Genomic DNA, 23,217 nt, shown 5'->3' with positions numbered 1-23,217 from the left:
TATTCAAATGTAAAGCCTGAAATGCTTTTTATAAGTAAGCAAGGGTCATTTACATGATAGGTTTTTCTTAAAATTAGATGTAATATATAATTTATTAAAATGTAAGTACATTTTATTTACAGCTCTAGCAGGTTTTTTCATTTAATACAAGTCATTCAGGTCTTAAGTTTTGCTTGTAATATCTTGAAATAAGATTTTTTTTTAATATCAGGACATGTAAGGTGAACGTGGCTGGAAATAATTATAATGAAATATTTTGACACGATAAGATTAGATTTGAGTTGTTGTTGTGCTCTTGATAATACAATTAGGCCTACTATAATTAATATTGAATGAAGGATTTTCTGCTAAAGTCAAATATAGATAATTAACTTTGCCTCATAAACACATTGGCGTACATAGGATTGTGTAGTCTGACAAGGCAACTGGTCAGCTTTGCATTTTAAGGAGGCCTTTTTGTAACATTTGGTTACCCGGGAAAAAGACAAGTCACATTTATTTATAAAGCACATTTAAAAACAGAGTGCTGTACAATGCATTAAAGAAAAACGGTACAGGTCACAACATCCACAAGAAACATAAAATACAATGAAATAAAAAATAATGAAAGCGACAACTGGAACCTGAAAGAACGGCCTATTCAGGGCCAGAGGACTCAAATGCTAACGTATAAAAATACGCCTCGAGACGGGACTTAAAAGAGTCGACAGAGGGGGCCATTTTTACATTAATAAGTTTGATTATTATTGTTTGGATTATGATTTGCTAGAGCATAGCAGACGATATGTTTGTGTTTATCTTGGGAATATTTACTGAGATTATTCCTATTCTATTTTGAAGGTTTGTTGTGATTCTGTAAGACTTCCGTAGTCATGTGATCAGGAGACAGGAAGTATTGTTATCTGTTATGCTGCCTAAGTAAAAAATAAACGAGTGACGGCGGAGCAACACGGTAGTTTTACCGTGGACACATGGGAACATGTGTGAAGCCAACTCAACGTGTAAAACAGTGTAATGTCGTCACTATAGAGTGGTTAAGAAAGAACTAAGTTTAAGAACATAAGATTTACTAAGAAGACCGAAGAAACCACTACAAACAGAAAGACCTATGTTGAAGGAGCACTGACTGAAACTAGAAATAGCGAACAATGACATAAACAAAATGAAGAACAAATTCACTGACCATGGTTTGAAACATTGAAACTTTTCTGCCCAAAAGACAGACTTGGTAGACTAACTATTCACCCGGCTTTGGCTGTGAGTCAGTCGTTTCTCGACCAGAAGGTCAGGGGTTAAATCCCTGGCTCTTGCAGTAACATGAAGATTCCTTGGGCTGGACACTGAAGCCCAAGTTTTTCCTGCTGTCGCATCTGCGGTGTGTGAATGTGAATGTGACAATATTGATGGACACTTAACTTAGTAGCCTCTGCCACCAGTGTGTGAATGTGGTTTGAATGGATGAATGAAACGTGGTGTGAAAAGTGTTTTGAAAAATCCTTAGACTCCTTAGAATCCTTAGCTCTAGACAAGTTCAATTTCACTTAACATTTAGTTTACTCAACACATGAAGTAGAAAAGGCCCCCAGCCCATCCATCTCCCCTTAATTCTCTCTTTTTCACATTTATTCATTTTTTGAATGGCTAATGAATTCATTTTCTATTTTTATTAACTTGTATAAACAATATAAAAACTTTGCAATGTGTCATAATTAAACAGCTGTCTAGAATGGTCAAATAGTTGCAAAAAAGTAAAAACTTTTTTTTTTTATAAGTTGCAGTGATTTGTCATAATAACAAACTCCTTAAAGACAAAGGGGACAGATTATGAAAAATCTTCTTCTACAGTGTTTTTGAACATATATTATATCGCCACACATGGAATCCATCGCGGCTTCTCCTACCTCCTCCTGTTAGCTGTAGCATTAGCTGCATGTAACACTCGGTTCTAGCCCCCCTCGATAAAAATTTGTCAGTCCAACGTCATTGTCAGTGTGAGATCACTGATCTGAGTCCATTGGCTCATTGTGGCAAGCCCTGCAGCTCACGTTGAAATTTCCGAGACGCGTGCTGAGCAACTGACCAATAACGACAGAGCGTTCTGAGAGCGCTGGTTTATACCGGGTCACAAACCTCCTCTGGTGCTTGATTCATGTTAAATTTTGACCAAAGCACAGCACAGATGTTTCATTTAGACCACAGGGGACTGTTTGAAAAGGTGGAAAAGGGAGATAATATGTCCTCTTTAAAGACAAATATGGCAGTTCGGACTTCAGATTGTACGAGACATCTGACAGAACACAGAAATGGAACAAAACAAACTTCGCTGACTTTTCAACATAGTTGTTTTTCCGGGCACAAATTCGCAACCCACTGACAACGGCTCCGCGACCCACTTTCAGGTCCCAACCCCCCAGTTGAGAACCGCTGCATTAAAGGATTTCTATTCTAAATAAACACACACTGCGGTGCAGCTGTTTCAAGCATTACATTTTATTTTTTGTCATGATTTGATCTTATTCAGTTTTGTATTTAGGTTTCCATGTTTTGCTTTCTCCTGTTCTTCCCTAGTGTTGCTGGTTTGTCCCTTGTGTGTTTCCTAGTTTAGTCTTCAGTGTTTCATGTATTTGTCATAGTTGTCCTCAGTGTTTCTTGTCCTGCCTCTGTGTGTTTCCCTCCAGTGTTGATTGCCCTAATTGTCTTCACCTGTGTCGTTAGTCTCACCTGTGTCTGATTACCCCATGTCTATTTAGTCTCTGTGTTTCTTACCATCTGTGTCAGTTCATTGTTATTTGTCAGTATTGTTGTTCAAAGTTTCTAGTGTTTCCTTGTTTTCCCTTTTTGGATTTTGTGCTTGTAAGTTTTTGTTTTGCATTTTGCGTCTAGTCTTTTCGTTAAAATAAATAGTTTTTGTAAAGCATCTGCACTTGGGTCCAGTTCATTATCAATCCTTGACAGAATGAACTGACCAACAATGGACCCAACAGATTTTTGTTTTAAGTCCTCTGAGTCGCCCTGGACAGGGACTCGTCTGGCCTTTTTCTCTGGCACCCGAGGAGGGAGGAGTAAGGTTCAACGTGGCTCACAGAGATGTCCGGAGTCCATATCCTCAAGCTCACTTGTGGCCTTTCTTCTGGACCTTGCCTTGGAGCCGGTCAACTCCACTGAGCAGAGGCCTCAGCTCAAGTCTCAGACCAGGCCTCAGCCCAGGCATCAACCCAGGCCTCAACTCCGGCCTCAGCTTCCCTGTGTTCCTGTCCTTGTCCCTGTTCCCACAGAGTATGCCACCAGTTCCGGCAGAGCGCTGTCTGACTCACGTGTCTGTGTGGGAGGTTCTGCCCACTCCCCTGTCTCTGTGGGAGGTCCTGCCCACTCCTATGACTCCTGAGCCCTCGTCATAGGCCCTGCTGACTCCTGCGACCTCGTCATAGGCCCTGCCGACTCCTGCGACCTCGTCAGAGGCCCTGCCGACTCCTGCGCCGTCGTCATAGGCCCTGCCGACTCTTGCGCCGTCGTCATAGGCCCTGCCGACTCCTGCGCCGTCGTCATAGGCCCTGCCGAGTCCTGAGCCGTCGTCATAGGCCCTGCCGAGTCCTGAGCCATCGTCATAAGCCCTGCCGAGTCCTGAGCCGTCGTCATAAGCCCTGCCGAGTCCTGAGCCGTCGTCATAGGCCCTGCCGAGTCCTGAGCCGTCGTCATAGGCCCTGACGACTCCTGAGCCGTCATCTCTGGTCCTGGCGACTCCTGCGCTCTCATATGAGGTTCTGCTACTGTGTCTTCGAGGGAGGCTCGGCCTCTCACTAGTCGTCTGGTCGGCCTCCAGGCCGCCCTCCTGAACTTTCCGGGCTATGTGCCCTGCCTTCAGGCTGTCCGCCTGACAGTCCGAGAAATTGAGACTGACAGTCTCTGTGTTTCTTGCCCTCTGTGTCAGGTCATTGTTGTTTGTCAGTATTGTTGTTCAGAGTATATGTCAGAGTTACTAGTGTTTCCTTGTTTTCCCTTTTTGGTTTTTGTTCTTGTAAGTTTTTGTTTTGCTTTTTGCATCTCGTCTTTTCATTAAATTAAATAGTTCTTGTAAAGCATCTGCACTTGGGTCCAGTTCATTATCAATCCTTGACATTTTTGTGTTACTTTTACACTTTGCTAAGGTGTCAGAATCTGTGTTGTTGTTTCTCAACCAAACTTTTCTGTTTTTGTGAAGGTGTTGGAGGAACAACATACTTTGGGCGCCATGGTAACAAGTTACACACTTGCATCACATGATATCAACGCATCTCAGATGAGCATTGTTAAAAGCCCATCTGTGACCAAGTGGCACACTCCGCTACCTCCAGAAGAGGACAGAAAGCAGGTAACAGGATGTGTGTTTGTTGTACTCCGAACCAACAACTTTAGCTTGTTCTGTGATTAAATGTGTTCATTGTTGAGTAATGACCTCTGGTACCATGATACAACATCTACTTAAGGTCAATGCACTTTTACCTTTTTAGATATTTGATGTTAGACCGTCCAAACTCTAATTGTTTTATATAAGTGTACTTTCCAGCTATTTATTCTTCCAATCTTAATCTCAACATATTTTAACAATTCTAGACATAATCTTACACACTGTATAATATTTTAACCCTGCTTTGTGATTTTAATGGCTCTCTATCCATCTGTCTTCTTGTTCTCGCTTTGTTATCCGTCTTTTAATTTCTTCGCTGTTGACTTGATATCATTGAAATAGCTTCAGTACCAATCACCAAGTGCTTCACCAGCCTGTATTATAAAATGTATGCTTTTCTTTGACAGAGTTGAAGTGAAATATGGACAACAGAACCGTGCTGACATTCACGATGACTGCCTATGCTGTTATGGAAAACAACAAACATGGGCTGTTCACTGTATTCCTCTTGCTGTATCTTATCATTCTCACTCTGAATACGCTGCTCATCACCGTCATACATCAGAACAAAGAGCTGCACCAGCCCATGAATGTGTTCACATGTATGTTATCTGTCAATGAAATGTACGGCACCACCGCGCTGTTACCTGCAGTCATGGCTCTGCTCATGTCTGACACACATGAGACTAGCGTGAAGTGGTGTTTGGCTCAGGTCTACTTTCTGCACACATACGCATGTGCTGAGTTCTTTATATTAGCTGTGATGGGATATGACCGGTACGTTGCCATCTGTTACCCTCTACATTACCACAGCATCATGTCTTATTCAAAGATAAGCAAGCTTGTGGCATTAGCTAGTCTTTACCCGCTGATTCTGTTTGCATGTTTCTACGCTCTGACCTTAAACCTGAGCTTCTGCGGAAAAGTGGTGCCGAAATTATACTGTGTGAACATGGAAGTGGTCAAAAACTCATGTTCAAGTGTGCCATACATAAGTATAGTGGGACTCGTACTGATTGTGTTTTTGATTGTCCCTCAGGTAGTGATGATTGTTTTCTCTTACATGCAAATTGCAAGAGTGTGTGGGAAACTGCTGCGAGAATCTCGGGGCAGTGCTCTTAAGACGTGCATCCCTCATTTATTCTCTTTGCTAAACTACACGATAGGATCCTTATTCGAAGTCATCCAAACTCGATTCAACATGAACCATGTGGCTGTAGATGCAAGGATCTTCCTCTCTTTGTATTTTATCATCATCCCATCAGTTGCCAACCCCGTGCTGTATGGACTCGGTACTCAAACAGTGAGAGTTCACATACTGAAACGTTTTATCAGACACAAGAGCCTGTTTTCAAAGATAAGAGACTCTGGTTAGAGCTTGAATACGGACGAACCTATTTCATTGCAAAGCCCCCCCCCCTTAAAAAATGGTTATTCTTATAATGAAATGAATGTGATCAAACTATGTGTTTTCTCATTCATCTTTTGGGCCACCTGACACTTTGCTATCTGTTAACTCTGTTATTTAGATTTTTAAAAAAGGTGGAAAAATGCAGCTGGTAAAATATTAATAATTAATGTGTAATGTTTATTTTACACTAATATGATACAATACAGGTCTTTGCTTACATTAATTGCATTAACTTAAATGAATGGTACCATCTTTTACTCTTAGATAAATATGTATGAGCCAAAAATAAATAAGTTTCTAATACATTAGGCCTCTGTGTTAGATTAACAAAATGTTACTGTAATGGATGCATTGACTTTTTCAGACACACTGTATATAAATTGCTGGATTGTGCATTTCAGTTATTATTATCTTTATTCTAAGTCATTTGATGTCTATTTTTTAGTTTGAATAACGGCAAAGCTTGGTGTCAGATATCAAATATGAGTATGTTCAATGAAAACTTTCTTCAGCTAATGTCTGCATGTAATGGCTTCAAGTGTTTTTTTTTAAAGTGTAACATTGTTGGTGAAGAGGTAAAGACGGTGCTGCTGTCATGAGTTAAGATTTCACGTCTGTAAAGTTTAAAATTGTAAAGCTCCAGGAGACAGAAGGATGAGACTTATTTATTATAAATAAAGCAAAGATTTACTATCATTGATGGTAAATATATTTGAGTTTTGTGAGTTTGTTCTTGAATCTTTAAGACAACATAACATGCACTTATAGCCCTTATACTGACTGCCATCATTGTGGAAAAAACCTGTCATAAGCATCATGGTCCTGGAGGTTTCACACTAATTCTTGCTCTGTTGGTACTTGGTGCTTTTTCTTCTGAGCCGGTAACAGTCTTCAGTTGTGTTTGTGTGGAGCAACACATCAAGCTGACAATATGCTTTTATGTTGGACACTGTGCATTGTTGGGCCTGCTTTCTAAGTAAATACTTGCATTTTGTAAAGTTGTTTTGTCAATAAATCTTAAAATTTGGTTGCTTTATCATAAAACTAACAATATGAATAATATAATTATGAAAAGATACACTTTGCAGATGATATATTTACACACACTTTCCTTACCACAGAAATACAACAGACATTATAAGCCCGGAGAATAAAGAAACAGATATTGAACTAATTTACAAAATGGCACCTTGGCAATCATAGAGCTGGACTGTATTCATGAAGCTAATCAGTAATGAAGTAGGTCTTTATATTGTGTTATTTAAGCATACAATTTTATGCTGAACCCAAACATATCCTAAGTGACTGAAAGGTTACTCTATAGTACATCTGTATATATAGTAGTCTGACAAGGAAACTGGTCAGCTTTGCATTTAACATTTGGTTACCCGGGAAAAAGTCAAGTCACATTTATTTATAAAGCACATTTAAAAACAGAGTGCTGTACAAAGCATTAAAAAAAGGATGTACAGGTCACAACATCCACAAGAAACATAAAATACAATGAAATAAAAAATAATGAAAGCGACAGCTGGAACCTGAAATAAAGGCCTATTCAGGGCCAGAGGACTCAAATGCTTGAGACGGGACTTAAAAGAGTCGACAGAGGGGGCAGACCTGATGGGATAAGGGAGGCTGTTCCACAGTTTAGGGGCTTTAACTGTAAAAGCAAAATCTCCTTTTAGTTTGAGCTGTGAGCGAGGGACAGCCAGGAGACCCATGTCTGATGATCTTAGGGGCTAGATGAGGTGTACGGCCTGAGGAGGTGATGTATAGGGGGGCCAGGCCATTCAGGGCTTTAATAAAAAAAACAGTGTAGTGGCGTTCCTTCTGGACGTGAAAAAAAGCCACCTTTCTGACGCGAATGACAGGAAATGTAATCCGGTTCAAAACATTTAATAAAAAATAAAAAAATTCAAATTACAGTCCGTCACACGGTAGAAAAACTATATGCTCCCGTGCCTGCCGCAGCTCAAAGCATCAATCAACTGCGCACATGACTCACCAAATTAAAGGTCCAATATGCAAGTTTTATCAGGAAGGGAGCATAAAGATATTAACCAACATGAGTTTGTTTTTAAATCTTTTAACATTGTTTCCCTGGTATGCACATGAAATAACATGAAATTATAAATTATGCATCATATTTTAAATTAACTTAAGTTGTCATCTTGTGGTTCTTACATATCCGGCCCCTAATGATTAAGCAGGATGATTAAGCCATGACCAACTACAATACTAAGAGTCATCAAACTAAAGCACTCAACAAATTCATTCAAATAATAAGAGTTATAAGTCACCATTTAACTGCAATTACTATTTTAAAGTCTTATTCATCAGTCCCATTTATGTTGTCCATCATGTAGTCTTTGTGATCACACTGCTTCTTGTAGCAGACACAGTTTATTTATAGGTCTCTCCAGGACGTTGGTTCTGGTCTGCAGCTTTACTTGGCGTACCATTCCACTGGAGTCAGGCAAGGTTTGGATTATTCTTCCCATTGTCCATGTATTTCATGGGGAAGAACTGTCGTTTGAAACATTGAAACTTTTCTGCCCAAAAGACAGACTTGGTAGACTAACTATTCACCCGGCTTTGGCTGTGAGTCAGTCGTGTCTCGACCAGAAGGTCAGGGGTTAAATCCCTGGCTCTTGCAGTAACATGAAGATTCCTTGGGCTGGACACTGAAGCCCAAGTTTTTCCTGCTGTCGCATCTGCGGTGTGTGAATGTGAATGTGGCAATATTGATGGACACTTAACTTAGCAGCCGCTGCCACCAGTGTGTGAATGTGGTTTGAATAGATGAATGAGACGTGGTGTGAAAAGTATTTTGAGGGGCGCTAGTGGCGCAGTGGTTAGTGCTCGCACCCCATGTATGGAGGCTGTCGTCTCAAGTGGGCGGCCCGGGTTCACAGCCCACCTGTGGCATTGTATTTAAAGAGACATACACACCAAAACAGAGCGTTCTGAGAGAGCTGGTTTATACTGGGTCGCAAACCTCGTCTGGTGCTTGATTCATGTTAAATTTTGACCAAAGCACAGCACAGATGTTTCATTTAGACCACAGGGGACTGTTTGAAAAGGTGGAAAAGGGAGATAATATGTCCTCTTTAAAGACAAATATGGCAGTTCAGACCTCAGATGGAACGAAACATCTGACAGAACACAGAGATGGAACAAAACAATCTTGACTGACTTTTCAACATAGTTGTTTTTCCGGGCACAAATTCGCAACCCACTGATAACGGCTCCGCGACCCACTTTCAGGTCCCAACCCCCCAGTTGAGAACCACTGCATTAAAGGACTTTTAAATAAACACACATACGCTGCAGCTGTTTCAAGCATCACATTTTATTTTTATGTGTTACTTTTACACTTTGCTAAGGTGTCAGAATCTGTGTTGTTGTTTCTCAACCAAACTTTTCTGCTTTTGTGAAGGTGTTGGAGGAACAACATACTTTGGACGCCAAGGTAACAAGTTACACACTTATATCACATGATATCAACGCATCTCGGATGAGCATTGTTAAAAGCCCATCCGTGACCAAGTGGCACACTCCGCTACCTCCAGAAGAGGACAGAAAGCAGGTAACAGGATGTGTGTTTGTTGTACTCTGAACCAACAACTTTAGCTTGTTCTGTGATTAAATGTGTTCATTGTTGAGTAATGACCTCTGGTACCATGATACAACATCTACTTAAGGTCAATGCACTTTTACCTTTTTAGATATTTGATGTTAGACCGTCCAAACTTTAATTGTTTTATATAAGTGTACTCTCTAGCTATTTATTCTTCCAATCTTAATCTCATCATATTTTAACAATTCAAGACCTTTCTAGACATAATCTTACACACTGTATAATATTTTAACCCTGCTTTGTAATTTTAATGGCTCTCTATCCATCTGTCTTCTTGTTCTCGCTTTGTTATCCGTCTTTTAATTTCTTCGTTGTTGACTTGATATCATTGAAATAGCTTTGAGTAGCTTCAGTACCAATCATAAAGTGCTTCACCAGCCTGTATTATAAAATGTATGCTTTTCTTTTACAGAGATGAAGTGAAATATGGACAACAGAACCGTGCTGACATTCACGATGACTGCCTATGCTGTCATGGAAAACAACAAACATGGGCTGTTCACTGTATTCCTCTTGCTGTATCTTATCATTCTCACTCTGAATACGCTGCTCATCACCGTCATACATCAGAACAAAGAGCTGCACCAACCCATGAATGTGTTCACATGTATGTTATCTGTCAATGAAATGTACGGCACCACCGCGCTGTTACCTGCAGTCATGGCTCTGCTCATGTCTGACACACATGAGACTAGCGTGAAGTGGTGTTTGGCTCAGGTCTACTTTCTGCAAACATACGCAAGTGCTGAGTTCTTTATATTAGCTGTGATGGGATATGACCGGTACGTTGCCATCTGTTGCCCTCTACATTACCACAGCATCATGTCTTATTCAAAGATAAGCAAGCTTGTGGCATTAGCTAGTCTTTACCCGCTGATTCTGTTTGCATGTTTCTACGCTCTGACCTTAAACCTGAGCTTCTGTGGAAAAGTGGTGCCGAAATTATACTGTGTGAACATGGAAGTGGTCAAAAACTCATGTTCAAGTGTGCCATACATAAGTATAGTGGGACTCGTACTGACTGTGTTTTTTGTTTTCCCTCTGCTAGTGATGATTGTTTTCTCTTACATGCAAATTGCAAGAGTGTGTGGGAAACTGCTGCGAGAATCTCAGGGCAGTGCTCTTAAAACATGCATCCCTCATTTATTCTCTTTGCTAAACTACACCATAGGATTATTATTCGAAGTCATCCAATCTCGATTCAACATGAACCATGTGGCTGTAGATGCAAGGATCTTCCTCTCTTTGTATTTTATCATCATCCCATCAGTTGCCAACCCCGTGCTGTATGGACTCGGTACTCAAACAGTGAGAGTTCACACACTGAAACGTTTTATCAGACATAAGAGCCTGCCTTCAAAGATAAGAGACTCTGGTTAGAGCTTGAATACGGACGAACCTATTTCATTGCAAAGCCCCCCCCCCCCTTTAAAAAAAGGTTATTCTTATAATGAAATGAATATGATCAAACTATGTGTTTTCTAATTCACCTTTTGGGCCACCTGACACTTTGCTATCTGTTAACTCTGTTATTTAGATTTTTAAAAGGTGGAAAAATGCAGCTGGTAAAATATTAATAATTAATGTGTAATGTTTATTTTACACTAATTTGATACAATACAGGTCTTTGCTTACATTAATTGCATTAACTTAAATTAATTGTACTATCTTTTACTTTTAGATAAATATGCATGAGCCAAAAATAAATAAGTTTCTAATACATTAGGCCTCTGTGTTGGATTAAAAAAATGTTACTGTAATGGATGCATTGACTTTTTCAGACACACTGTATATAAATTGCTGGATTGTGCATTTCAGTTATTATTATCTTTATTCTAAGTCATTTGATATGTCTATTTTTTAGTTTAAATAACGACAAAGCTTGGCGTCAAATATCAAATATGAGTATGTTCAATGAAAACTTTCTTCAGCTAATGTCTGCATGTAATGGCTTCAAGTGTTTTTTTTTAAAGTGTAACATTGTTGGTGAAGAGGTAAAGACGGTGCTGCTGTCATGAGTTAAGATTTCACGTCTGTAAAGTTTAAAATTGTAAAGGTAAAGCTCCAGGAGACAGAAGGATGAGACTTATTTATTATAAATAAAGCAAAGATTTACTATCATTGATGGTAAATATATTTGAGTTTTGTGAGTTTGTTCTTGAATCTTTAAGACAACATAACATGCACTTATAGCCCTTATACTGACTGCCATCATTGTGGAAAAAACCTGTCATAAGCATCATGGTCCTGGAGGTTTCACACTAATTCTTGCTCTGTTGGTACTTGGTGCTTTTTCTTCTGAGCCGGTAACAGTCTTCAGTTGTGTTTGTGTGGAGCAACACATCAAGCTGACAATATGCTTTTATGTTGGACACTGTGCATTGTTGGGCCTGCTTTCTAAGTAAATACTTGCATTTTGTAAAGTTGTTTGAATTAACTTAAGTTGTCATCTTGTGGCTCTTACATATCCGGCCCCTAATGATTAAGCAGGATGATTAAGCCATGACCAGCTACAATACTAAGAGTCATCAAACTAAAGCACTCAACAAATTAATTCAAATAATAAGAGTTATAAGTCACCATTTAACTGCAATTACTATTTTAAAGTCTTATTCATCAGTCCCATTTATGTTGTCCATCATGTAGTCTTTGTGATCACACTGCTTCTTGTAGCAGACACAGTTTATTTATAGGTCTCTCCAGGACGTTGGTTTTGGTCTGCAGCTTTACTTGGCGTACCATTCCACTGGAGTCAGGCAAGGTTTGGATTATTCTTCCCATTGTCCATGTATTTCGTGGGGAAGAACTGTCGTTTGAAACATTGAAACTTTTCTGCCCAAAAGACAGACTTGGTAGACTAACTATTCACCCGGCTGTGGCTGTGAGTCAGTCGTGTCTCGACCAGAAGGTCAGGGGTTAAATCCCTGGCTCTTGCAGTAACATGAAGATTCCTTGGGCTGGACACTGAAGCCCAAGTTTTTCCTGCTGTCGCATCTGCGGTGTGTGAATGTGAATGTGACAATATTGATGGACACTTAACTTAGCAGCCGCTGCCACCAGTGTGTGAATGTGGTTTGAATGGATGAATGAGACGTGGTGTGAAAAGTATTTTGAGGGGCGCTGGTGGCGCAGTGGTTAGTGCTCGCGCCCCATGTATGGAGGCTGTCATCTCAAGCGGGCGGCCCGGGTTCACATCCCACCTGTGGCCTTGTATTTAAAGAGACACACACACCAAAACGGAGCGTTCTGAGAGAGCTGGATTATACTGGGTCGCAAACCTCGTCTGGTGCTTGATTCATGTTAAATTTTGACCAAAGCACAGCACAGATGTTTCATTTAGACCACAGGGGACTGTTTGAAAAGGTGGAAAAGGGAGATAATATGTCCTCTTTAAAGACAAATATGGCAGTTCAGACCTCAGATGGAACGAAACATCTGACAGAACACAGAGATGGAACAAAACAAACTTGACTGACTTTTCAACATAGTTGTTTTTCCGGGCACAAATTCGCAACCCACTGATAACGGCTCCGCGACCCACTTTCAGGTCCCAACCCCCCAGTTGAGAACCACTGCATTAAAGGACTTTTAAATAAACACACATACGCTGCAGCTGTTTCAAGCATCACAATTTATTTTTATGTGTTACTTTTACACTTTGCTAAGGTGTCAGAATCTGTGTTGTTGTTTCTCAACCAAACTTTTCTGCTTTTGTGAAGGTGTTGGAGGAACAACATACTTTGGACGCCATGGTAACAAGTTACACACTTATATCACATGATATCAACGCATCTCGGATGAGCATTGTTAAAAGCCCACCCGTGACCAAGTGGCACACTCCGCTACCTCCAGAAGAGGACAGAAAGCAGGATGTGTGTTTGTTGTACTCTGAACCAACAACTTTAGCTTGTTCTGTGATTAAATGTGTTCATTGTTGAGTAATGACCTCTGGTACCATGATACAACATCTACTTAAGGTCAATGCACTTTTACCTTTTTGGATATTTGATGTTAGACCGTCCAAACTCTAATTGTTTTATATAAGTGTACTTTCTAGCTATTTATTCTTCCAATCTTAATCTCATCATATTCACTATTCAAGACCTTTCTAGACATAATCTTACACACTGTATAATATTTTAACCCTGCTTTGTGATTTTAATAGCTCTCTATCCATCTGTCTTCTTGTTCTCGCTTTGTTATCCGTCTTTTAATTTCTTCGTTGTTGACTTGATATCATTGAAATAGCTTTGAGTAGCTTCAGTACCAATCATAAAGTGCTTCACCAGCCTGTATTATAAAATGTATGCTTTTCTTTTACAGAGATGAAGTGAAATATGGACAACAGAACCGTGCTGACATTCACGATGACTGCCTATGCTGTCATGGAAAACAACAAACATGGGCTGTTCACTGTATTCCTCTTGCTGTATCTTATCATTCTCACTCTGAATACGCTGCTCATCACCGTCATACATCAGAACAAAGAGCTGCACCAACCCATGAATGTGTTCACATGTATGTTATCTGTCAATGAAATGTACGGCACCACCGCGCTGTTACCTGCAGTCATGGCTCTGCTCATGTCTGACACACATGAGACTAGCGTGAAGTGGTGTTTGGCTCAGGTCTACTTTGTGCAAACATATGGATGTGCTGAGTTCTTTATATTAGCTGTGATGGGATATGACCGGTACGTTGCCATCTGTTACCCTCTACATTACCACAGCATCATGTCTTATTCAAAGATAAGCAAGCTTGTGGCATTAGCTAGTCTTTACCCGCTGATTCTGTTTGCATGTTTCTACGCTCTGACCTTAAACCTGAGCTTCTGCGGAAAAGTGGTGCCGAAATTATACTGTGTGAACATGGAAGTGGTCAAAAACTCGTGTTCAAGTGTGCCATACATAAGTATAGTGGGACTCGTACTGACTGTGTTTTTTGTTGTCCCTCAGCTAGTGATGATTGTTTTTTCTTACATGCAAATTGCAAGAGTGTGTGGGAAACTGCTGCGAGAATCTCGGGGCAGTGCTCTTAAAACATGCATCCCTCATTTATTCTCTTTGCTAAACTACACCATAGGATTATTATTCGAAGTCATCCAATCTCGATTCAACATGAACCATGTGGCTGTAGGTGCAAGGATCTTCCTCTCTTTGTATTTTATCATCATCCCATCAGTTGCCAACCCCGTGCTGTATGGACTCGGTACTCAAATAGTGAGAGTTCACATACTGAAACGTTTTATCAGACATAAGATCCTGCCTTCAAAGATAAGAGACTTTGGTTAGAGCTTGAATACGGACGAACCTATTTCATTGCAAAGCACCCCCCCCTTTAAAAAAAGGTTATTCTTATAATGAAATGAATATGATCAAACTATGTGTTTTCTCATTCACCTTTTGGGCCACCTGACACTTTGCTGTCTGTTAACTCTGTTATTTAGATTTTTAAAAAAGGTGGAAAAAGGCAGCTGGTAAAATATAATTAATTAATGTGTAATGTTTATTTTACACTAATATGATACAATACAGGTCTTTGCTTACATTAATTGCATTAACCGAAATGAATGGTACTATCCTTTACTTTTAGATAAATATGTATGAGCCAATAAATAAATAAGTTTCTAATACATTAGGCCTCTGTGTTAGATTAACAAAATGTTACTGTAATGGATGCATTGACTTTTTCAGACACACTGTATATAAATTGCTGGATTGTGCATTTCATTTATTATTATCTTTATTCTAATTCATTTGATATGTCTATTTTTTAGTTTGAATAACTAAAGCTTGGCGTCAAATATCAAATATGAGTATGTTCAATGAAAACTTTCTTCAGCTAATGTCTGCATGTAATGGCTTCAAGTGTTTTTTTTAAAGTGTAACATTGTTGGTGAAGAGGTAAAGACGGTGCTGCTGTCATGAGTTAAGATTTGACGTCTGTAAAGTTTAAAATTGTAAAGGTAAAGCTCCAGGAGACAGAAGGATGAGACTTATTTATTATAAATAAAGCAAAGATTTACTATCATTGATGGTAAATATATTTGAGTTTTGTGAGTTTGTTCTTGAATCTTTAAGACAACATAACATGCACTTATAGCCCTTATACTGACTGCCATCATTATGGAAGAAACCTGTCATAAGCATCATGGTCCTGGAGGGTTCACACTAATTCTTGCTCTGTTGGTACTTGGTGCTTTTTCTTCTGAGCCGGTAACAGTCTTCAGTTGTGTTTGTGTGGAGCAACACATCAAGCTGACAATATGCTTTTATGTTGGACACTGTGCATTGTTGGGCCTGCTTTCTAAGTAAATACTTGCATTTTGTAAAGTTGTTTTGTCAATAAATCTTAAAATTTGGTTGCTTTATCATAAAACTAACAATATGAATAATATAATTATGAAAAGATACACTTTGCATTTGATATATTTACACACACTTTCCTTACCACAGAAATACAACAGACATTATAAGCCTGGAGAATAAAGAAACAGGGATTGATTTTGTGAACTAACTTACAAAATGGCACCTTGGCAATCATACAGCTGGATTGTATTCATGAAGCTAATCAGTAATAAAGTAGGTCTTTATATTGGGGTATTTAAGCGTACAATTTTATGCTGAACCCAAACATATCCTAAGTGACTGAAAGGTTACTCTATAGTACATAGGATTGTGTAGTCTGACAAGGCAACTGGTCAGCTTTGCATTTTAAGGAGGCCTTTTTGTAACTTTTGGTTACCCGGGAAAAAGTCAAGTCACATTTATTTATAAAGCACATTTAAAAACAGAGTGCTGTACAAAGCATTAAAAAAAGGATGTACAGGTCACAAAATCCACAAGAAACATAAAATACAATAAAATAAAAAATGATGAAAGCGACAACTGGAACCTGAAATAACGGCCTATTCAGGGCCAGAGGACTCAAATGCTAACGTATAAAAATATGTCTTGAAATATTAATTAACCACATTTAGAGGAAGACCAAGCAGTTACTCTTGATAAACCATTCACAACAACAGAATTCCATAATGCATTAAAACTCATGCCAAACAACAAAGCTCCAGGTCCTGACGGCTTCCCTTCTGGAATATTCTAACCCCCATTTTCAACAGATTAAAAACAGAAATCCAACAAACATCTAAACTTCCCACAAACATGAACACTGTTTTAATATGCCTCCACTTTAAAAATGTGGTTTTGGAAATTTTTTTATTCACTGGGTGAGGGTTCTTTACACAACACCTATGGCCACAATCACAACCAATGGAATCACTTCAAACCGTTTCACTTTACACAGGGGCACGAGACAAGGATACCCACTCTCTCCTTCGCTATTCGCTATTTTTATTGAACCACTTGCTGCAGCCAGCCGCCAAAAACAAACCATCACAGGAATCAAAACACAAAATATGCATCATAAAATCAGCCTTTATGCAGACGACATTCTCCTTTATCTACAAAAATCATCATCATCCGTACCTGAAACCATTAATCTCATAAACACTTTCTCAAAAATCTCAGACTACACTATAAACTGGTCCAAATCAACTATTCTCCCTCTCAGTCCAAATAGTTGGGATGTGGCAGCGAAAACATCACCAAACTCCCTGCGCACCTCTAACATCACTTATTTAGGAATTAATATTTCCCCCAGGCTGTCAGAGTTAATTAGTCTCAACTTCAACCCCCTTCTCAAAACAATAGATGATGAACTCCACTGCTGGATGACCCTACCGCTATCACTCATAGGTAGAATTGCTACAATAAAAATGACCATATTACCCAAAATGAACTACCTCTTCTCTATGATCCCAACAAAGCCCCCACAATCCTGGTTCAAATCCCTTGACTGCATCACTTCAAAATTCTATTGGAAGAACAAAACAGCCAGAATTAAATTAGAAACACTACAAAACCCCAAACCCCAAGGAAGTCTACAAGCACCTAACTTTTTCCACTACTTCATTACCCACCAACTACAATACATTCACAAATGGACCAATCCCATTGAATCTGACAATTTATTATAAAACATTATGCATAGAAATCAACATCTCACACCTTCCTTTCATTAGCCCCTCTATCAAACGCCACCCCTGTTTTAAAATCCCTTCCATAGCAACAACTCTGACAGCCTGGTGGAAATTTCACCAAATAACTAACGCCACTATTTCTTAAACCAAACAAACTCCCATCTGGAACAACCCGGACTTTACAATAAACAAGAAACCACTCCACCTCTCAGCATGGATAACTAAAGGCATCACACACCTCGAGCACATTTTTCATAACAACACTCTTGCCTCATTCCCTCATTTGATTCAGAAGTTCGGCATTGGGGAACAGCACTTTTTAGAATATCATCAAATTCATTCCTCTATAAAAAGCAAAATCAATATTATCACATCCAACTTTGAACTTCCACCACTAACCACAGACATAATCAATATCAAAACAAGGAAAAAAATATTATCTAAAATCTACAAAATAATCCTGAAATCTGACCAAACAGTATCCATACCGTTCACAAAACGGGAAACTGACCTCCAGATAGCCCCCAATGCCGACTTCTGGACCCAAATCTGCAGAAACATATTCTCCATGTCAAACAATACAAACCTACAACTCATACAATACAAGATTATTCACAGAGTTCACTACACGGGTGAGAGGATGTTTAAAATGGGCTTCACTGATTCTAAATTATGCTCACACTGCACACAAAACGCCACAGACGGATACCTGCACGTCACATGGGACTGTACACCAATAAAAAATTCTGGCATGACATCACTGACCACCTCTCTGTACTCTTGAGCTGCCACATGTTCACCAACACTCTGAATACTAGGAGACATATCTACCATCAACTTAAATATCACATCCAGCAAAATACTTCTCATAGCCTTAACCATCGCCAAGAAAACTATCCTCATGAACTGGAAGTTGAGAAAAAAAATCAACATTGCACATTGGAAAAACTTACTCACCGAATATATATCAATGGAAAAACTAACTGCCTCACTCAGAAATCAAACTGCCGAATTTGAATCTGTCTGGAACCCAATAATCAACAACCTCAACTCATAACTACCCCCACAACATCCAACCCATCAACTCTCTCTGCCTGTGCACCAATCACACCCAACACACACACAAACAAACAAACACACACACACACACACACACACACAATTTACAAGTGACTGCATTTTCATACACTTTTATTTTTTCTCAAACCAACCCCAAAACCCCGGCTGCAGTCAACTTCCGCTAAAACATAATCATTACACAAACTCTCACCTCTCACACCACAACATTGGTTAACATCAACATATTCAACACATACCACTGCTCAACTCTTCAACTCTCTTCCACCTCTCAAGTCCCCCTTACTAAGGACCTTCTCTTCCTCTGCATAGCCTTTTCAACATGCAATTGTTTCCGATGGCTTCTCGCAACACCTTTTCTGCACAGACGAAATTTGTGCTGTTATCAGAGTGCATGACAGTGACCTGTCCTCGTCTGCTTATGAAACGGCGCAAGGCGTTGATGCAGGAACTGGTGTCAAGACTGTCTGTTACCTCTATGTGTACTGCTCTGATGGTAAGACAAGTAAACAGTACCCCATACTTTTTGACAGTTCCCCGGCCCCGTTTAACATCAAAGGGTCCAAAGAAATCGACACCTACATTGGTGAAAGGTGGTGGTTGTCTGGTAGGAGACGATCTTCTGGCAGATTTGCCATTTTCTGTTGACCAGCTCGGCCTCGTAGTCTTCTGCAGATTGTGCAGTCCGATACAAGCTTCCTGATGGCTGAGTTTGCTTGAGGAATCCAATATCTTTGTCTTAATTGCGACAACATGTAGTTGCGCCCGCAGTGACCAACCTTTTCATGAACATCACGCAAGATAAGAGTAGCAGCTCTGGAGTGTTTCGAAAGGATTGCTGGATGTTTTGCATCCTTTGGCATGGCAGATTTTTCCAGCCGTCCTCCAACTCTCAATATGCCATCTTGCAAATTGGGGTCAAGCTTGAATGATCTCTCTCTCTGCCGCCCTCAACTGTTTCAAGGTAAGTGTTTTCTTCTGCGCAGCAGATTTCTACTTGTGCTGTTGTACAAGTACCCTCTGTCTCGCTGGGTCTATTTCTGACTGACTGACGAAGCATTGGAACTCTTTTCTTTTGCCTTTCAGGTGGATCAACGTTTCCTTGACTTGCAAAATCCATGAAACTGCTCTCTTCAGTCTGTCCCAACTTGAGAAGTACTGAAGCAATTGATTCATGGGGTCAGACTTTTCTTTAGCTGTGATTCTGTCTGCTGTGATGGTCTTGATTTCTGAATCATATTGCAGGTCTTGAGTTGAATTTTTTTGGTCTTTGTGGCCATTCACTTGCTGGCTGCAATAGAAACTGTGGTCCGTTTATCCATGTTTCACCTTGCATCAAGCTCTTGACTTTTATGCCTCTAGTGGCCTGATCCACAGGGTTGTCTGTTGTTCTGACATACCTCCACTGTTCTGACTTGGTGGCCTCTCGTATGAGGGCAATCCTGTTTGCCACAAAAGTTTTGAAGCGAGCAGTCTCACTGTCGATGTATCTGAGAACAGTCATACTGTCAGTCCAGAATATAGACTGCTGAAGTGGGAGCTGCATTTCTACCTGCAGCATCTTGTCCACCTTCACTGCGACAACTGCTGCAGTTAATTCGAGTCTCACAAATCCACAAATCTTGTAGTCTTTTGAACTGACAGCATGAACTGTTTGTCCTCCTGAGACATCTCTTCCTTGTCATCATAATGACGCTCTGGAAAGTCTGTGTTGTACTGCTGGATCAGTAGTTGTTCGATTTCCATCACTGAGATCCGGTTGATGCTGTAGTGAGTTGTCTCATCCGTGGAACTTGTCATTCTGTCATTCTTTACAGGTCCACACACCATCCAGCCCAGGATAGTCTTTACAGCATAGGGCCCATTGTTTTGACTATTGACTACGTGCCACGGTTCCATAGCCTTTGCGTTGTTGGCTCCAATGAGAAGTCCCACTTCAGCATCAATGTAAGGAAAGCTTATGTCGTTCAGATATGGACACTTTTGGAGATGTGATTGACTGGGGATGTTCTCTTTCTGGACAGGGATATTGCTGTGTATAAAGACCTTTGACAACTGAATGTACTCTGTTTCTTCCAATCCACACACTGCCAAGTGTGAGAGCATGTAACTGCTTAACAGCGTCTGTCCACCAGGTTTATTTTGGCCCATTATGCTTATCAAGATCTGAGTAGGCTTCCCTTTCACATTCAGTTTCTTTCGTAGTGCCTCTGTACAGAACGTGGCTGTACTGCCGGGGTCCATAAAGGCGTACGTCTCGATGTACCTTCCACCTTTACCAGCTCTCACTTTCACTGGCACAATAGCTAACATACACTCTGACTCTCCGGCCCCAGTGCAGCCCACTACTTCTTGTGCAACAGACTTTTGAGCACCGGCAACCTCTTCTGTTATAGCGCTGTCATCGTTTGTTAACACAGTTGTAGTCTTGGTTGCTTCTTTCTCCTTGTGCAGGATGTGGGGGTGTCTCAGTGAGCACTGTCTGCACACCATTCTCTTCTTGCAGGTCTTGCTTAGATGACCTTGCGTTAAACACCCAAAACATAGCCCTTTTGTCTCAAGGAACTCAACACGCTCTTGGTGTACCAGTGCCTTAAACTTGAAACAAGACTCCAATGTGTGATTCTTCTGACAGAAAAGACAAGGTGTTTCAAAGGCATTAGCTGCTTTAACAGGGATAGCTTGCTTTGCTGTTGTATCCAGCCTTTTTCTCTCCACTGATACGTTGGTTGCAAAGCTGCTTCCTTTCACTCCACCTTTGAGTGGTTTTCCCTTTTCTTTGATTTTTCCCCACTGCAGATGTGCGACTGTCTTGGAGGTCTCCAAAGATTGGATCCATAGCTATCTTTGCTTGATGGTCAATGAAGACAACAAGATCTGCAAATATTGCTCTGTGTCCTCTCCTTTCCTTAATATCAAATGCTGCATTGCGCCACTTTTCTTTCATTTTGTATGGCAACTACTGGATTCTTCTATCCTCATGTTTGTAGGGTTATCCATTTCCTCCAGAAAGTCCACATCTTCCATTGTTTTACAACAGCCAGTCAAAAATACAGCATAAGTGCTTAGTGCTTTTCCGTCTTCAGACTTGATCTGTGGCTATGACAATGCTTTGTCAATGTAAGCACTAGCTATTCATGTCATCTTCAGATTTCTCACAGTCTTTCAGTACTCTCACTTCAGCTCTTTTTTCTGTAATCGCTGACTCCAAAGCCAGCCTTTCCAGTTTGGCTTTAATACGTGCTTCTTCTAGTTCAAGCTCCTGTTTTGCCTGTAAAGCTGCAGCACGTTCAATCAATCCAGCTAGCTTTGCTTTTTCATGAGCACAAACTGATGATATAACTAACTAACAGCTAACATCCAGCTGGCTCCATCTCCGAGCAGTTTTTCTACTAATGTAGTGGCGTTCCTTCTGGACGTCAAAAAAGTCACTTCCTGAGCTGTAGGCACAGTAACTTCAGTCTGACACGAATGACAGGAGATGTAATCCAGTTCAAAACGTTTAATAAAGAAAAATAAAATTCAAATTACAGTTCGTCACACGGTAGAAAAACTAAATGCTCCCGTGCCTTCCGCAGCTCAAAGCATCAATCAACTGCGCACATGACTCACCAAATTAAAGGTCCAATATGCAAGTTTTATCAGGGAGGGAGCATAAAGATATTAACCAACATAAGTTTGTTTTTAAATCTTTTAACATTGTTTCCCTGGTATGCACATGAAATAACATGAAATTATAAATTATGCATCATATCTTAAATTAAGTTAAATTCTCATCTTGTGGCTCTTACAAACAGTGCAATCTTAAAATTGATTCTGAATCGTATTGGGAGCCAATGAAGGGACGCTAGGACAGGACTGATATGTTCCCTCTTCCTGGATCCTGTCAGCAGCCTTACTGCAGGACCAGCTGCAGACGGGACAGGGACGACTGGCTTATCCCAGTATAAGGAATTCCTTGTTAAAATTAAAAATCCCTTATTCAAGAGTGTCCTGGCCAATACAGGCGGCAGCACAACCTTACTAAGGCCAGAAGAACAGAAAGGCCGATTTTGAAGGAGCACTGACTGAAACTAAAAATAGCGAACAATGACATAAAAAAAATGAAGAACAAATTCACTGACCATGGTTTGAAACATTGAAACTTTTCTGCCCAAAAGAAAGACTTGGTAGAATGTTGGTGTGTGAATGTGAATGTTGGTGTGTGAATGTGAATGTGACAATACTGATGGACACTTAACTTAGCAGCCGCTGCCACCAGTGTGTGAATGTGGTTTGAATGGATGAATGAGACGTGGTGTGAAAAGTATTTTGAGGGGTGCTGGTGGAGCAGTGGTTAGTGCTCGCGCCCCATGTATGGAGGCTGTCGTATCAAGCGGGCGGCCCGGGTTCACAGCCCACCTGTGGCATTGTATTTAAAGAGACATACACACCAAAACAGAGCGTTCTGAGAGAGCTGGTTTATACTGGGTCGCAAACCTCCTCTGGTGCTTGATTCATGTTAAATTTTGACCAAAGCACAGCACAGATGTTTCATTTAGACCACAGGGGACTGTTTGAAAAGGTGGAAAAGGGAGATAATATGTCCTCTTTAAAGACAAATATGGCAGTTCAGACCTCAGATGGAACGAAACATCTGACAGAACACAGAGATGGAACAAAACAAA

The 23,217-nt window shown here is 40.2% G+C and overlaps 3 protein-coding genes across 3 annotated transcripts; all 3 read left to right on the top strand.

Annotated features, from left to right (window-relative positions):
- The first annotated feature begins 4,204 nt into the window (after positions 1-4,204).
- Positions 4,205-6,507, top strand: LOC109997064 (olfactory receptor 52E8). Its single transcript, XM_029280689.2, has 2 exons — positions 4,205-4,348; positions 4,792-6,507. Exon 2 carries the CDS (start codon positions 4,806-4,808, stop codon positions 5,757-5,759), a length of 954 nt encoding a protein of 317 aa, XP_029136522.2. The 5' UTR covers positions 4,205-4,348; positions 4,792-4,805; the 3' UTR covers positions 5,760-6,507.
- A 3,343-nt stretch (positions 6,508-9,850) lies between these two features.
- LOC136182458 (olfactory receptor 52D1-like) lies at positions 9,851-10,856 on the top strand. Its single transcript, XM_065963367.1, has one exon. The coding sequence runs from the start codon at positions 9,862-9,864 to the stop codon at positions 10,813-10,815; it is 954 nt and encodes a 317-aa protein (XP_065819439.1). The 5' UTR covers positions 9,851-9,861; the 3' UTR covers positions 10,816-10,856.
- A 2,905-nt stretch (positions 10,857-13,761) lies between these two features.
- On the top strand, positions 13,762-14,726 carry LOC136182428 (olfactory receptor 52D1-like). Its single transcript, XM_065963142.1, has one exon. The coding sequence runs from the start codon at positions 13,773-13,775 to the stop codon at positions 14,724-14,726; it is 954 nt and encodes a 317-aa protein (XP_065819214.1). The 5' UTR covers positions 13,762-13,772.
- Positions 14,727-23,217: the final 8,491 nt, after the last annotated feature.

The sequence above is a fragment of the Labrus bergylta genome, chromosome 14, assembly GCF_963930695.1.
Source record: "Labrus bergylta chromosome 14, fLabBer1.1, whole genome shotgun sequence".
NCBI classification, from domain to species: Eukaryota; Metazoa; Chordata; class Actinopteri; order Labriformes; family Labridae; genus Labrus; species Labrus bergylta.
The sequence above is the reverse complement of the archived record's forward strand: the minus strand, read 5'-3'. Positions and strand labels throughout refer to the sequence as shown.